The sequence below is a fragment of the Plasmodium falciparum genome, assembly GCF_000002765.6.
Source record: "Plasmodium falciparum 3D7 genome assembly, chromosome: 8".
NCBI classification, from domain to species: Eukaryota; Apicomplexa; class Aconoidasida; order Haemosporida; family Plasmodiidae; genus Plasmodium; species Plasmodium falciparum.
The window spans coordinates 947,501-962,500 of NC_004329.3; the positions used below are offsets into that span (position 1 = coordinate 947,501).

Sequence of the window (15,000 nt, forward strand, 5' to 3'; positions counted from 1 at the left end):
TATTTGAATGTATATATGTATAAATATAAATATATATATATATAATTGTATACACGTATAAAAATTTTAAAATTATTACATGTATGTAGTATTAATAATAAAATATATAAATATATAAATATATATATATATATATATATATATATATATATAATTTTCATAGTGATTATTTACATATATATAATATATATACAAAATAGTAAAAATTAAAAAAAAATAAATAAATAAAAATATTTAGAATATTTATTTTTCATAATATATTAAATTTAGAATAATACACTATATTTAGAAATATACAAATTTATATGTAGTAATAATAATAAAAAAAAAAAGAAAAGAAAATAATAAGAAAATAAAGATTAATATTTTAAAAAAGTAAAAATGCACATTCTTTTATATAATTATTAAAAAATTATTTAGTTTTATAATACATATATGTATATCGATCATCATTTTAATTTATATTCTATTAAAATATAATAATCTTTTTTTAAATAATTATTATATATATATATATATATATTATATTATAGTATATATTATTTTTTAAATATATATTTTTTTTTTTTTTTTTGAATGCTTATATAAATTTTTGTATTTAATTCTGTCAACATATATTATTTTATGAATATATTTATGGATACACCAAATAACTGTACGCACGTGTAATATTAAATAAATCAATTGATCTGTGTTATACGTTTTATGAATGAATGAATGAATAAATAGAAAAAAAATAAATTATATATATATATATATATGCATATATATATATATATATATATATATATATATATATATATATATATATTTTTTTTTTTATTATTTAAAAAAAGAGGATTTTATTTGTCCTTTATTGTATTTATTTAATATTACTTTATTCTCAATTATTCATATTTACTTTTTTTTTTTTTTTTTTTTTTTTTTTTTTTTTTTTTTTTTTTCTTTGAATAAATACACACGAGAAATGAAAGTAGCACATTATCACACCTGACATATTATTCATGTGTACATATTATATGTATATATTTACATGTATATGGAAGTTTGTTTTTTCCCATTTTTAATGTTATAATTGTGAATAATATATCTCATATGTATGTATATATATATATATATATGTACACATATATTTCTTTTCATATAGCTACCTAGTGTAGACACAGAATATAATTTATTTTTTATTTTATTTTATTTTATTTTTTTTTATTTTTTTTTTTATTTCCCCCATAATATAAATAAAAATGGAGAGCATGCCGAGCGAGACAACAATAAATTCTGAACAATACAAAAGTAAAGAAAGTAATAATATTTGCAGGAATGAGAAATCTACTGCGTATTCAGAAAATTCGGATATATCTAATAATAAAGAGGATTATAATAGTGATAGAAAAGAAAATTTTGATAAGAAATTATGTGATAATATGAATGATAAAATAAATATATATGATAATATAATAAGTGAAATAAAAGAATTATATAATGGGAATATAGTTATGAATAATAAAGGGTTAGATAAATTAAATATTCGAAATGTTGCTAAAGGATTATTTTTAAATATAAATAAGACTATATCAAAAAAGGTTAGAGTATTAGTTATAGGAAATTCTTCGTCAGGAAAAAGTACATTTATTAATTGGTTTTTACAAGAAAATATACAAAAAACTGGTTATGAATATGAAACGAATAATTTTACTCTTATAACTAGTGGTAATTATTTTTCAGAATTCAATGGTGATATAACGGTAAGAACATTTGATTTTTTAAAACAAATATCTAATAGAAATAGAAATTTTAAAAATAATTTATGTACCAAAATGTATGTTAGTAAAAATATGGAAACAAAAAATATAGATTTCATAGATACACCAGGACTAAAAGATATTATGAATAAATTAGATTTTGATATTAATAGTATTATATATGATTTATCAGACTATGTTGATATCATATTAGTTTTCTTTGATTCATCTGGAAAATCATTAAGTAATCGTTTATTATTAATTATTAAAGAAATATATGAAAAACATATGGAAAAAATTATTTTTATTTTTTCAAAAATTGATGAAATCAAACATGAAGAAGATCGAATTAAACTCTTGTGCCAAACTACTCAATGTCTAACAACCAAAATTAATATTAGACATAATATTGATTTATTACCTATATATATACATGGTGCAAAAACAGGAAGATATCTATTTGAAAGTAACAAAAATTCTGATGAACTATGTATTGTAAATCGAATTAATGATATAATATATGAAATTAAAAAATTGTTTTTCAAAAAATTAGAAAGAGATTTATATTGTCTGATAAACGATTGTGATAGTATTATAAATAAAATATTAGATATATTAAAGACTGATGGTGAAAGGAGGATGCACAAATATTCCTTAAAGCGCGAAAGTATAAAAAGAAATACACACAAATGATATATATATGTATATATATATATATATATATATATATATATATATATATATATATATATATATATATATATATATATATTATATATTTATTTATTTATACATTTTTATATTTTTATATTTTTATATTTTTCCCATTGTGTAGGAGTAAAACATACCGTTATACAAGTTTTTCTCTTTTTGGTTTTTATGCTACTTTTATTCATGCAGCTCCCTGAACAAAATTATTACAAGGGTCTTCTCTTGAGGTAAACTTAGATGAATAAATAAATAAATAAATATATATATATATATATGTATATATGTATATATTTATATATTTATTTTTATTTTTATTGTAGCCATTTCAATTTTGGTAACAATAGCGTCTATATAAAATATATCAAAAACACCGGAGTTATGCTGAACAATTGTAAGAAGATATAATAAATCAGATATACCATTTTAATAAATATTTAATCATATTTTTCATGGGTGTAATAATTATATATATATATATATATATATATATTTATATATTTATATATTTATATATTTTTTTTTTTTTTTTAGGGGAAAATTCTTATATAATGATAAATGTCATTTTAGTTTTCTTTTTCTTGTTAAGCGGTATTATGAAAAAGAAATTTTCGAAGAATATTAAAACGTTACATGTTTCAAGCAAGGAAATCTTGAGGGTAAGGGGGAAAGCAAAATAAATATGATAATTTTATTTGTAAATTATGATAAAATATAAAGTAACAAGCAAGTATATATGTATATGTGTATGTATATGTGTATGTATATGTATGTATGTATTTACATATTTGTTTCTTTATTATATATATATATATATATATATATATATATATATTTTTTTTTTTTTTTTTTGTAATTCCTTTTTTAGGAACAACTCACCTTTGCCAAGTTTGCAAAAGATAGAGGAAAGTATTTGGCAAAAACTTTTTACGAATTAAAACAAACATGATAAAAAATATCACATAAAATAAAAAAAGAAAGGATGTAATATATATTAAGTAATAGTTTATCTTAGGAAAAGAAATACATTTTAAAAAATAAGTAATTATAAAATAATACATATTTTTTATAAATATAAATATATATATATTATATATTTTATTTTATTTAATTATATTTACTATTTCTATATATTATTATTATTCCATGTGAAATTAAAAATATATATTTATATATGTATTTTTAAATTTTATTTACATATTATGAAGATATATATATTTTAATATTCTCACACAAGCTTCTTTATTCATTTTTACATATTTTATTAAAAATCTATAAATTATTATACTTTCTTATTAGAATTGTTATATATATTTTTTAAAAGAATTCAAAAAGAAAAAGAGTTTTTTTTTCTTTTTTTTTTTTTTTTTTTTTTCTTGTTTTTTTTTTTTTTTAATTTATAATTATTATTGAATGTCAAAGCTTGTAAAATTTGAATATCAAAAAAAGAGAAAAAATCTACAATGTGTAAAAAAAAAAAAAAAAAAAAAAAAAAAAAAAATGTTCTTATATATTATATATTTATGTACGTATTTGTAAAAAGATATACATGATATAAATATTTATATATATATATTATAAATTTATATGTTTATTTTTATTTTTTTTTTTTTTGTTGTTGTAATTTTCATTAACTTTTTTGAAGACTTAAAAAGATAATATATATAAAAAAAAAAAAAAAAAAAAAATAATAAAATAAAATATGAATTACATTATAAAAATATATAATTATATAATTATATAAATATTGTCCTTTTCTCTTTTTTAATTATGACACATAACCAACATGATGAACATAAATAATATACATAGATCTTTTTAATGTTCTTTTAATATAACTTCATTTTAAGACATGTTCTTTATTGTCTTCATTTTTTTTTTGAACAACTATATCATATATATAAATATATATATATATATATATTATTTATTTTTTATTTTTTATTTTTTATTTTTTTTCCATATAATAAATAATTTATAAATTTTTTTTATATACCATATTAAATATATATTATATATATATATATATATATATATATATAATTATTATATATCATCTTGATTTTTATTTTATTTTTTTATAAATGGTGAACCATAAATAATATATTTGTACGAATAAAATTTGTTCAAAATAAAAACATAAATCTGATATTTAAAATATCAAAATAAAATAAAAGGAAAAAAAAATTGAAATATATGTTTTATATTATATATGGTTGTATATTTATATAAATATAATATATATATATTATATATATTTATATATATATTTTTTTTTTTTTTTAAATCGTGATTTTTATATGTATAAAAAAATATATATGTAGTAAATATATGTATACTATATATATATATAATATATTCTTCTTTTAAGTTCATACGTAAAAAAGAAAAAAAAAAAACATACAAAATATACTTATACTTTTGAATATATATATGTATATAATATAAATAACATATGTATTGAATATATCTAATTTTTTATTTGCTTTTCTTATTTTTTCAAATTTGTATTTTTTTCTTAAATAATAATATTATATATAATATATATATATATATATTTTAATATATATATGATATATATATATATATATAATTAATTAAAAAAATATAATTATTTTATATAATCTTAAATATTAGAAAAAAAAAAAAAAAATAAATAAATAAATAAAATAAAATATATATGTGATGAATTAAAATACCTAAAAAGTATAAATTTGTATATTTCTTTTATATATTTATATTATTTTATTATTTTAATTTTAATTTTTGTTTTATTTATTTTTTTTTAATGATGTTGAACCTTTCTTCATTAAATATAATTTTTTCTCCTCTTTTTAGAAAAGGTGAAAAAAAAAAAATGACAAAATTTATATGTCCTTTTTGTATTTAATTAGAAACATATATAATAAAAAAAAATATGTATATATATATATATATATATATATATATAAAAGTAGAAAAAAAAAAATATATATTATATATATTATTTTTTCTTTTCGTTCTTTATTTTGTCCTATTATATATATATATAATATATATATATATATATATATATATTTATTTATTTATTTATTTATTTTTATGTATATATATTTGTAATATATATTTTTTTTTTTTTTTTTTATGATCATATATGTGACGTGAGAATTGTTCTGCTTACATTTTCATATTCCCTTATATGATATATTATTTATAAAAAAAAAAAAAATATAAATTTAAAAATGTTTAATTGTCTTTTATTCTATATATAAATATAAATTGCATAATTTAAAAGACTTGTCATTTTAAATATATCAGCCAAAAATATTATATATATATAAATATATATTTATATATTTATATATTTATATTTATATATTTACATATTTATATTTATATATTTACATATTTATGTTTATTTATATTTCTGTATTTTAAATTAAAATTTTTGTGCTTTAAATTTTTTTCCGTATGAACCTATATTTTCTTTTCTTATTACCCTTCAGATTTTCTTCATGATGGACTTAATAAAGATATACAAGAGGAATGAAATAATAAAAGATTATGTGAATATATATTTCGATGATGAGAAATCAGAGAACAGTAACAAGAATCTTAGTTATAAAATATTACATATTATTGGGAATGGTGTTTATGGTGTTGTTTATAAGGCGGATTGTTTAAATAATTGTAGTATCGTAGCTTTAAAACAAACGTATCAAAAAAGTACAAGAATATTTAAAGAAATAGAAATTATGAAGAAATTAAAACATCCTAATATTGTAAAATTAAAACATGCTTTTTATACAAGTACAAATGATGGGGGTGTATATGTTCATATGGTTATGGAATATGGAAATACCGATTTGGCTAGCTCGCTTTATTATATTACATTAAAGGATAGTAAAGAATTTTTAAAAGATTCATTTGATTTAGATAATTATAATTATGAAGATTATGATGATAATAAAAGTGAAAAGGATATGCTTCCAAACGATCAACAGAAAAGTGATTTTTATTATTATAGGTCTCTTCCTAATCAAAATGAAGAAATGACAGCAGATGAAAAAAGTGGGATTCATCCAGGAAATAATAATATGATTGTTCAAGGCATGATCAATAGTAATAATAATAACAATAGAGATAATAATGGAGATAATAATAGTAGTAATAATAATAGTAGTAATAATAATAGTAGTAATAATAATAGTAGTAATAATAATAGTAGTAATAATAATAGTAGTAATAATAATAGTAGTAATAATAATAGTAGTAGTAGTAGTAGTAGTAGTGTACTTAATGACGTTCATGTTAATAATACCCCGAGCGATGAAGATATGGAAAGTTGTAATTATATAAAAAATAACAGACGTATAAATATTATAAACCATTTTAAAAACAGCTTTTTTAATGAAAATATAAACAATATATGTTCTTGTCATAACATAAGTGATTTCATAAAAAAAAGCTTCCTTAACGAAAATCAAATTAAAATTTATTTGTACCAACTAATAAGAGCTACTTTATATCTTCATAGTCTTTGTATAACTCATAGAGACATAAAACCACAAAATATACTTATTTTTTTAAATAAAACAAATAAAATGAAAACTAATAAAACCTATATAAATAATAAAAAGTGTCTTATATGTATACAGAATAATTTTAATATTCAATATATAATGAAAAAAAAATATAATAATCAATTCAATATGTTTGAATTTAATAATGACATGAAGGACACACGTGATGAAATATGTAATCTTGATAAGACATCAGATATTTGTGACATGTCATGTGATGATAAAATATTAAATGGTGATGGTATATCCAGTTGTCATAAAATAAATAATTATAATAATATATTATATAATAGTCATAACAAATCGACGAATGAACAAAATTATTGTGAAGAAGTTAGGAATCATGACCATGTGAATGATCCATGTTATAACATATCAAATATTAAAAACAATATACATGATAAGAATAAGAAAGAAAATCATACTATAGATGATGATATACAAGGTAATGATAATTATTCATTAAAAAATGAAGGACAAGATGATTTACAGGTTTGTAAAAATAATGATAAAAAAAAAAAAGATTTATTTGTACAAGAAATGCAATTATGTGATAAGAATAAATATGAAGGAAGTACATCTCCTTCCAATGATTATAATAAATATGACAAAGATTGTTATAATAATAATAATTTAATGAGTAATCATGATGATTGTTCAGCTAAAAATAATTTACGTTTAAAAAGATTAGTAAGTATGACAAATTTAAATCAACGAAATTATTATATGATAATAAATGATAATACGGATAAGATATGTGATAAATCTATAACATACGATGATGATATAACAAAGAAAAAAAATAAAGCAAATATAAATAAATTAAATATAGATAAATCAAAAAATGATATTATTTCAGAAAATAAGGATACTCAAATAGCTCCACCAAATAATAGTAATAATAATAATAATAATAATTGTGGAGATGATGATAATTTTAATCATGATGATCTACCGGATCAACAAAGTTTAGATAAGCTATATATAAATAGCTTAATGTATAAATATATAAAATTATGTGATTTTAATACCTCCATCAAATTAAAGGAAAATTATAAATATTTCAGTTATGTGTGTTCTAGGTATTATAGGGCACCAGAATTATTGTTCGGTTCAAATTATTATAGTCAAGCCATAGATACATGGTCAATAGGTGTGTTCAAAGAAAAAAAAAAAAAAAAAAAAAAAAAAAAATATATATATATATATATGTATATATTCATATTCATTTACTTATATATTATCATTACATTTTTACCTTAGGATGCGTTATGGGAGAACTACTTTTAGGAAAGCCTTTGTTTTTAGGTGAGTGCGCATCAGACCAACTAGTCGAAATAATAAAAATTTTAGGAACACCAAACGATGAAGATTTTTTATCATTTCGTAGTGTTTATAAGAATATAAAATTTCCAGATATTAAACCAATAACATTAGAAAAGGTTATACGTCATAATTGTTCAAAGGAAAGCTTGGATTTATTATCAGAATTATTACAATTTAATCCACAAAAAAGAATAAAATTATGTCATGCACTTTTACATAATTATTTTGATGATATAAGAAATTTAAAAGTATTTCAGAAAGATATCAATACATTTGATAAATATAAATTACCTTATAATACAAACTGCTTTAATTTTACAAAAGAAGAATTATTACATTTTACTATAGAAGAGAGGAAAATATTAATACCACAACATGTAAGACAAAATAAATCAGATGAAGTGATGCAATATATAGATATGACACCTGATCATTTTGATAAACTGTATCCAAATAAGATACACTTAACATGCTAAACGAAGCATAAAATGTTATGTATATATATAAATATATAAATATTTATTTATTTATTTATATTTACTTATTTATATTTATTTTTTTATAACCTCTTTTAATAATGTAACACTTGAAAAATTTTTGAATTCTTATTTATTATATCTTCATTTATATATATATATATATATTTTTTTTTTTTTTTTTTTCTTTTTTTTTTTTTTTTGGTTCCTTGTTCTTCCCAATATGAACACAGTTAATTTGTAAATAAAATTTATTTTAATTATTATGTTTTTATTTTTATTTTTATTTTTTTGTGATTAATAATAATATTACCTTTTGAAAATTTTTTTTAGATTCCATACTTTTGAATTTGTTTATGCATACATACAATTTTGAAAACGTCACAAATTTTTATTTCACAAAAAGATGTTCTATAAATTATCTAGGTTATAACAAAACGTATATTTTCATTTTATTTTTTTCTAATTTAAAAATAATATTATAAACCATATTGATCTTATTTCAATGCATATGTTGTATGGATAATATTTATTTTGTTTAAAAAAAAATAAAAAATAATAATAATACAATGAAATAGAAAAAATATATTAATACATAAAATATTGTTTTAATTCTTGTATGATAAAAATATTATTGAAATATGAATGAACCTACAAATGGATAATTTCATGAATTTTTTATATATAAATAATGAAAAAATAAAACAAAATAATAAATGATGTTTAAAAAATGTAATATATTAAAATATATATATTTAAATAAATAAATAAATATATATATATATATATATATATTTATTATGTATACCATTATATTAATAAAAATTATTCCCTTTAATTTAGGCCACATAAAAAAATATATATGCAATAATAAATAAATATATATATATATATATATATTATATATTATATTTTTTTTATATATGTTTAATTATTCATATATTAAATATTATTTATATGTACTGATATATTAAATAAATAATATTACAAATATATTTTTTTTGTATATAAAATAACTTTCTGTTTTTTTTTAATATATATATATATATATATATATATTTATTTATTTATATTATATCATTTTATTTTATTTTTTTTATTTTTTTTATTTTAAAAAAAAATACTTCATTTTTCAGTGCACTAATCTAAGCCGACATTTGATCATATTTCTTTTCATTACATTATGGAAAGGAATTCAAATAAGTTTGTAGGAGGTAAATTAAAATTAAAAATTAAGAAGAAGAAGATAGATAAAAAGAAAGTAAGCAAAGGAAAAGAGAAGGAAACAGAAAATGAAGAAACAAATATAGTGACAGGAAGTGGGAGAGTAATAACAATCAAAAATACAATTCAAGGATTTGATACAAACTTTATAGAGGAATTAAAAGTAGGATATGAAATTATTTTAGAACATCCTACAAGCTTACAAACAGAAAAAAGAATTGTTACTTCTATCTTAAGTAATAAAACTGTACTTGTGAATGAAGAGTTTACAAGTGATTTTAGTACGACATGTAAATTTTATATAAACAAAATTGAAAAAGATAATAAAACAATTCACGAAAATGAAAATGATAATAATAATTTGGAATATGTAAAAGTTATAGAGAACAAAAATAAACATGATGTCATTAAAATAAGACAGAAAGTAGGATTATGGTCCTATAAAATAGTTGATAAAAAAATTAAGGGTAATATGACAAATGAGCAAAAATTAGATGAACGTGTAAAAAGTGGACGAGATAAATTCTGTTGGTAATTATTAAACCATGTCATACGAAATATTCGTTATATTATATAACTTAACCTTATACATGTTACATATATAATAATATATATATATATATATATATTAATAAGTTCATTTTTAGTTATAACCATAAACACATTTTTTTTATAAAATAATTTTTTTTTTTGTAAACATTATAACACATAAAAAAAAAAAAAAAAAAAAAAAAAAAAAAAAAAAAATTTCCCATAATAAAAAATTTGAATATAAACCAATAAATAAATAAATAAATAAATATATATATATATATATATATATATATATATATATATATGTTCGATTTGATATAGGGGGAAATTCATTTTTCAGAAAAAAAAATACCAAAAAAAAAATATAAATAAATATATGTATATATATATATATACATATACATATATTTGTATGTTATATTATTCATACGTACCTATATTTCTATTAACCTTTCCTGTTAACTTTTGGCTACTTGAAATTTTGCTGATACATATTTCAATAACCAATCTGCCTCAATTTTCGTCACAATTCGAGCATACAATCTTTTTGTTTGTACAATATCCGAATAAAATATAAATGTTGGTTTAATATAAGAGTTAAAAAGAGTTGATGATGGATGAATTCTTATTTTTGTCTTATTCACTAAATTTATATAAACATTTGTATTTGATGTTGATTTGGCTATATTAAAAAAACATGCCTTACATAAGCAAATCAAAATTTGATCCCATTTATGCATATGTAATTTTTTTGGTATTTCAATTTTCATTTTATTTTTCATAATTTCTAATAATTGTATTTTTATTTTTTCTACTTGCTGTAATATTTCATTATTTAAAGCATATATATTACAAAAATGTTTTTTTTCTTTAATATCAGCTTCTTGCCATAAATAAAAAATATGTAATAATGTTAAATGATCCCCATCGGGATGTATAAGTTTTCTTCTTGCAACATTAATTAATTTATTCTTATCATTCATTTTTTTTTCTCCCATATCATCGTCATTATTATTACTATCATTATCATTATCATCATGGTCATCGTCATATGGTTCAAGATTATTATTTTTTCCTTTTTTTTTATCATAATTTTCTAATTTGTTTATATTTTCCTTTGAATCTTCAACAGAATTCTTTTGCACAATTTTTTTTTGTTCATTATTATTTTTTTTTTTGTCCAAGGAGTCATTGTTTAGCGTATCCAAATCTTCATAAAAATTATAATTCAAAAAAATACTGTCACAATTAAGTAATGCTACAATAGTAGCTATTTCGTCTATACAATTAAATTCTATGGAACATAATAATATATTAGCGTATATAGGATTTAAAGGAAATAAGCAAAGTTTCTTTCCCAAATCAGTTAAATTATTATTCATATCGATAGCGTTTATTTTAAAAAGCATTTTCGCTGAATGTACAAAAAGTTCTTTCCTTGGATTTTCTGGAAAATTGAATTCAAGTGGGTTATTAATATTCATGGCCTAAAATAAGTAAACAAGGGAATATAATAAAAACTAATATGTACATATATTTATATATATATATATATATATATATATGTATGTATTTTTTTTTTTGTTCATTTATTTAGTTTTATACATTCAAATGTATATAATAATTTATCATTTCTCACCTTTAATTCCAAATATATTTGAGTCAAGTCTGAACGGAAAATTTCAGGTATTAAAAAAGGATTCATATTCTCATACTCCTCTTTTGTATATATTCGATATACCTGTCCTGGCGCTTCTCTTCCTGCTCTTCCACTTCTTTGAATTGCAGAATCTTTAGATATTTGAGTTACTCTTAAAACGTTGCTTCCCCTATTTACATCAAAATATTTTATTTTCACTTTTCCGCTGTCGATTACATATTTTATATTCGGAATGGTCACCGATGTTTCTGCAATGTTGGTACTTAAAATTACCTGACGTGTTCATAGACAATTAAAAAATAAATTAAGAAATATATGGAAATATTTTGCAATATAAATAAACATGTATAAATAAATATATATATATATAAAAAAATATATACATATAAATAATATATATAAAAAAAAAAATATATATATATATATATATATTAAGAAATGCCTTATAAATTATATTATAATATATTTGTATGTAACGTTTATTTTCTTATGTTCATAAAATTATGAACAGTTCAGAATTTTTTTTATAAAAAAAAAAAAAAAAAAAAAGAAATAAATAAATATAAATATAAATATAAATATATATATACATATATATATATATATATATATATATATATATATATATATACATATAGACATATTGTGTGTATAATATAATACACCTATTATATAACAAAAAAGTTAACATATATTTCATACGTACATAATAATATAAGAATTATACCTTTCTTGTGTTTGGGGGAACAGGTTCAAATATAACTTTTTGTTTTTTATTTGGAAGTGATGAATATAGTTGTAAGATTTTCATATTATAAATTTTATCTGGCATTATTTCCGTTTTACCAAAATGAAAACAAATTTCATTAAGTATATGATCATCAGTATTAAATTTATTATTTATTTTATTTTGAAAATCATTTTGATTATTATAATTATTTCTTTCTTTCATTAATTTATTTAATAAATTTCCTTTATAAATTATTTTTAATTTTTCTTTTAACATAATATTTACCATTTCGATTTCTTCTTGACCAGGTAAGAATACTAAAATATCACCAAGACTTTTATCCTCCGTCTTTTTTATATCTTCATTTATGTTGTTCATAGAAATATTATCTGTCTGCAGGTTGTTCTGTTCATCTATTTCATTTATATCGTGAGTTTTATTTGATTCGTACGAGTCGTGCTCTTTATTCACTTCGTTTGATTCGTTTAATTCATTTTGTTCGTTTGATTTATTTAATTCGTTTAATTCATTTGGTTTATTTTCTCTATGATCATCATCATTTTCAAATTCCGATGAATATGAAGTATTACCAAAATGTATTTGCAAAATTGTACTGACAACTGACAGGATATAATCTTCTATATTTCTTCTAGGATAATATATTGTAATTTTATGAAGCTTATGAGGAATAGTTATAATTGGTGGGTTGTTAAAGAATTGATTAAATATGTTTATATCAAACGTTGCAGACATTAGTATAATTTTAATTTTTTTTCTTTTTTGTAACAAAATTTTTGTATAGCCTAATAAGACATCGGTTCTAATAGATCTTTCATGAATTTCATCGAGAATTAAAAATTTATATTTTTTTAATAAAGGATCATTCATGATTTCTCTAATTAATATACCATCTGTAACAAATTTTATTCGAGTTTTATCAGAACATACATTTTTAAATCTTATAGTATAACCAACATAATTACCTATATCACCTCTTTTCATTTCTTTGGAAACTCTTTCAGCAACAGTAATAGTTGCTACTCTTCTAGGAAGAGATATTAACATTTTTTTTTTCTCTTTCCTTTTCTTTTTTTCATCATTTTTATGTTTGATATTATCATATTTTTTCTCTTTTTTATCAAAAAATATTTCATTTATTATTTGGGGAACTTGAGTAGTCTTTCCACAACCTGTTTCTCCTTTTATTATGATTAAATTATTTTTTTTTATCAATTTTTTAATTTCATGTTTGTATTTCAATATGGGTAATTCTCTCATTTTTTTTTTTTTTTTTTTTTTGTGAAACTAAGTAAGGATTATTTTCTCAAAAAAGGGGACAAATAAAAAAAAAATATATATTATATATATATAATTATATATTTAATCATATATAACTTACGAATTTATTTATCCAAAATTATTGTATTGTCATATCGTTATGAACATGTTTATATATTTTATATGTTGAACTATGACATTGTTATGACACAAAAAAATAAAAAGGAAGTTTTTATTAAGATATATGTATATATATATATATATATTTATATGTTAATAAAAAATATTTTACGTAAAAAATAAAATTAAGGAAAATAATGAAAAAATATTTTATCTACATATATTATATATATATATATATTTTTTTTTTTTTTTTATTCATTTATTATTATATTATATTTTTATATGTATAGGAAAAAAAAAAAAAAAAAAAATTTTTTTTTTGATATGGATATTTCTTGTTTATAACAAATATTAAATAGAATATATGACAACAGGGTTGATTATCAAATAAATATGGTACATATGAATAAATATTTATTTATTTAATTAATTTTTCTTTTTTTTATTTTCTTAGAAATGTTTAGTATATATGTAATATATATATTATATATTATATATATATATATATATATATATTTATTTATTTATTTATTTATTTAAAATAAAAAAAAGATATTTTAAAATTTGCATATTAACCTAGAAGAATTATTTTCTATAATTAAAAGTATTATATATATAATACAATTTATTTAAAAAA

The 15,000-nt window shown here is 17.8% G+C and overlaps 4 protein-coding genes across 4 annotated transcripts; 3 read left to right on the plus strand and 1 right to left on the minus strand.

Moving 5' to 3' along the window:
• Positions 1–1,244: 1,244 nt before the first annotated feature.
• On the plus strand, positions 1,245–3,399 carry PF3D7_0821000 (conserved Plasmodium protein, unknown function; the record flags this gene model as incomplete). Its single annotated transcript, XM_001349279.1, has 5 exons — positions 1,245–2,409; positions 2,578–2,680; positions 2,774–2,844; positions 2,985–3,109; positions 3,319–3,399. The coding sequence occupies 5 exons, from the start codon at positions 1,245–1,247 to the stop codon at positions 3,397–3,399; spliced, it is 1,545 nt and encodes a 514-aa protein (XP_001349315.1).
• A 2,548-nt stretch (positions 3,400–5,947) lies between these two features.
• On the plus strand, positions 5,948–8,814 carry PF3D7_0821100 (protein kinase 1; the record flags this gene model as incomplete). The annotated part of the gene is made up of 2 exons (XM_024473170.1): positions 5,948–8,165; positions 8,276–8,814. 2 exons carry the CDS (start codon positions 5,948–5,950, stop codon positions 8,812–8,814), a joined length of 2,757 nt encoding a protein of 918 aa, XP_024328956.1.
• Positions 8,815–9,997: 1,183 nt separating this feature from the next.
• Positions 9,998–10,573, plus strand: PF3D7_0821200 (conserved protein, unknown function; the record flags this gene model as incomplete). The annotated part of the gene is made up of 1 exon (XM_001349277.1): positions 9,998–10,573. One exon carries the CDS (start codon positions 9,998–10,000, stop codon positions 10,571–10,573), a length of 576 nt encoding a protein of 191 aa, XP_001349313.1.
• A 457-nt stretch (positions 10,574–11,030) lies between these two features.
• Positions 11,031–14,240, minus strand: PF3D7_0821300 (ATP-dependent RNA helicase DHX36, putative; the record flags this gene model as incomplete). The annotated part of the gene is made up of 3 exons (XM_001349276.1): positions 11,031–12,059; positions 12,212–12,505; positions 12,960–14,240. The coding sequence occupies 3 exons, from the start codon at positions 14,238–14,240 to the stop codon at positions 11,031–11,033; spliced, it is 2,604 nt and encodes an 867-aa protein (XP_001349312.1).
• Between the last annotated feature and the right edge of the window lie 760 nt (positions 14,241–15,000).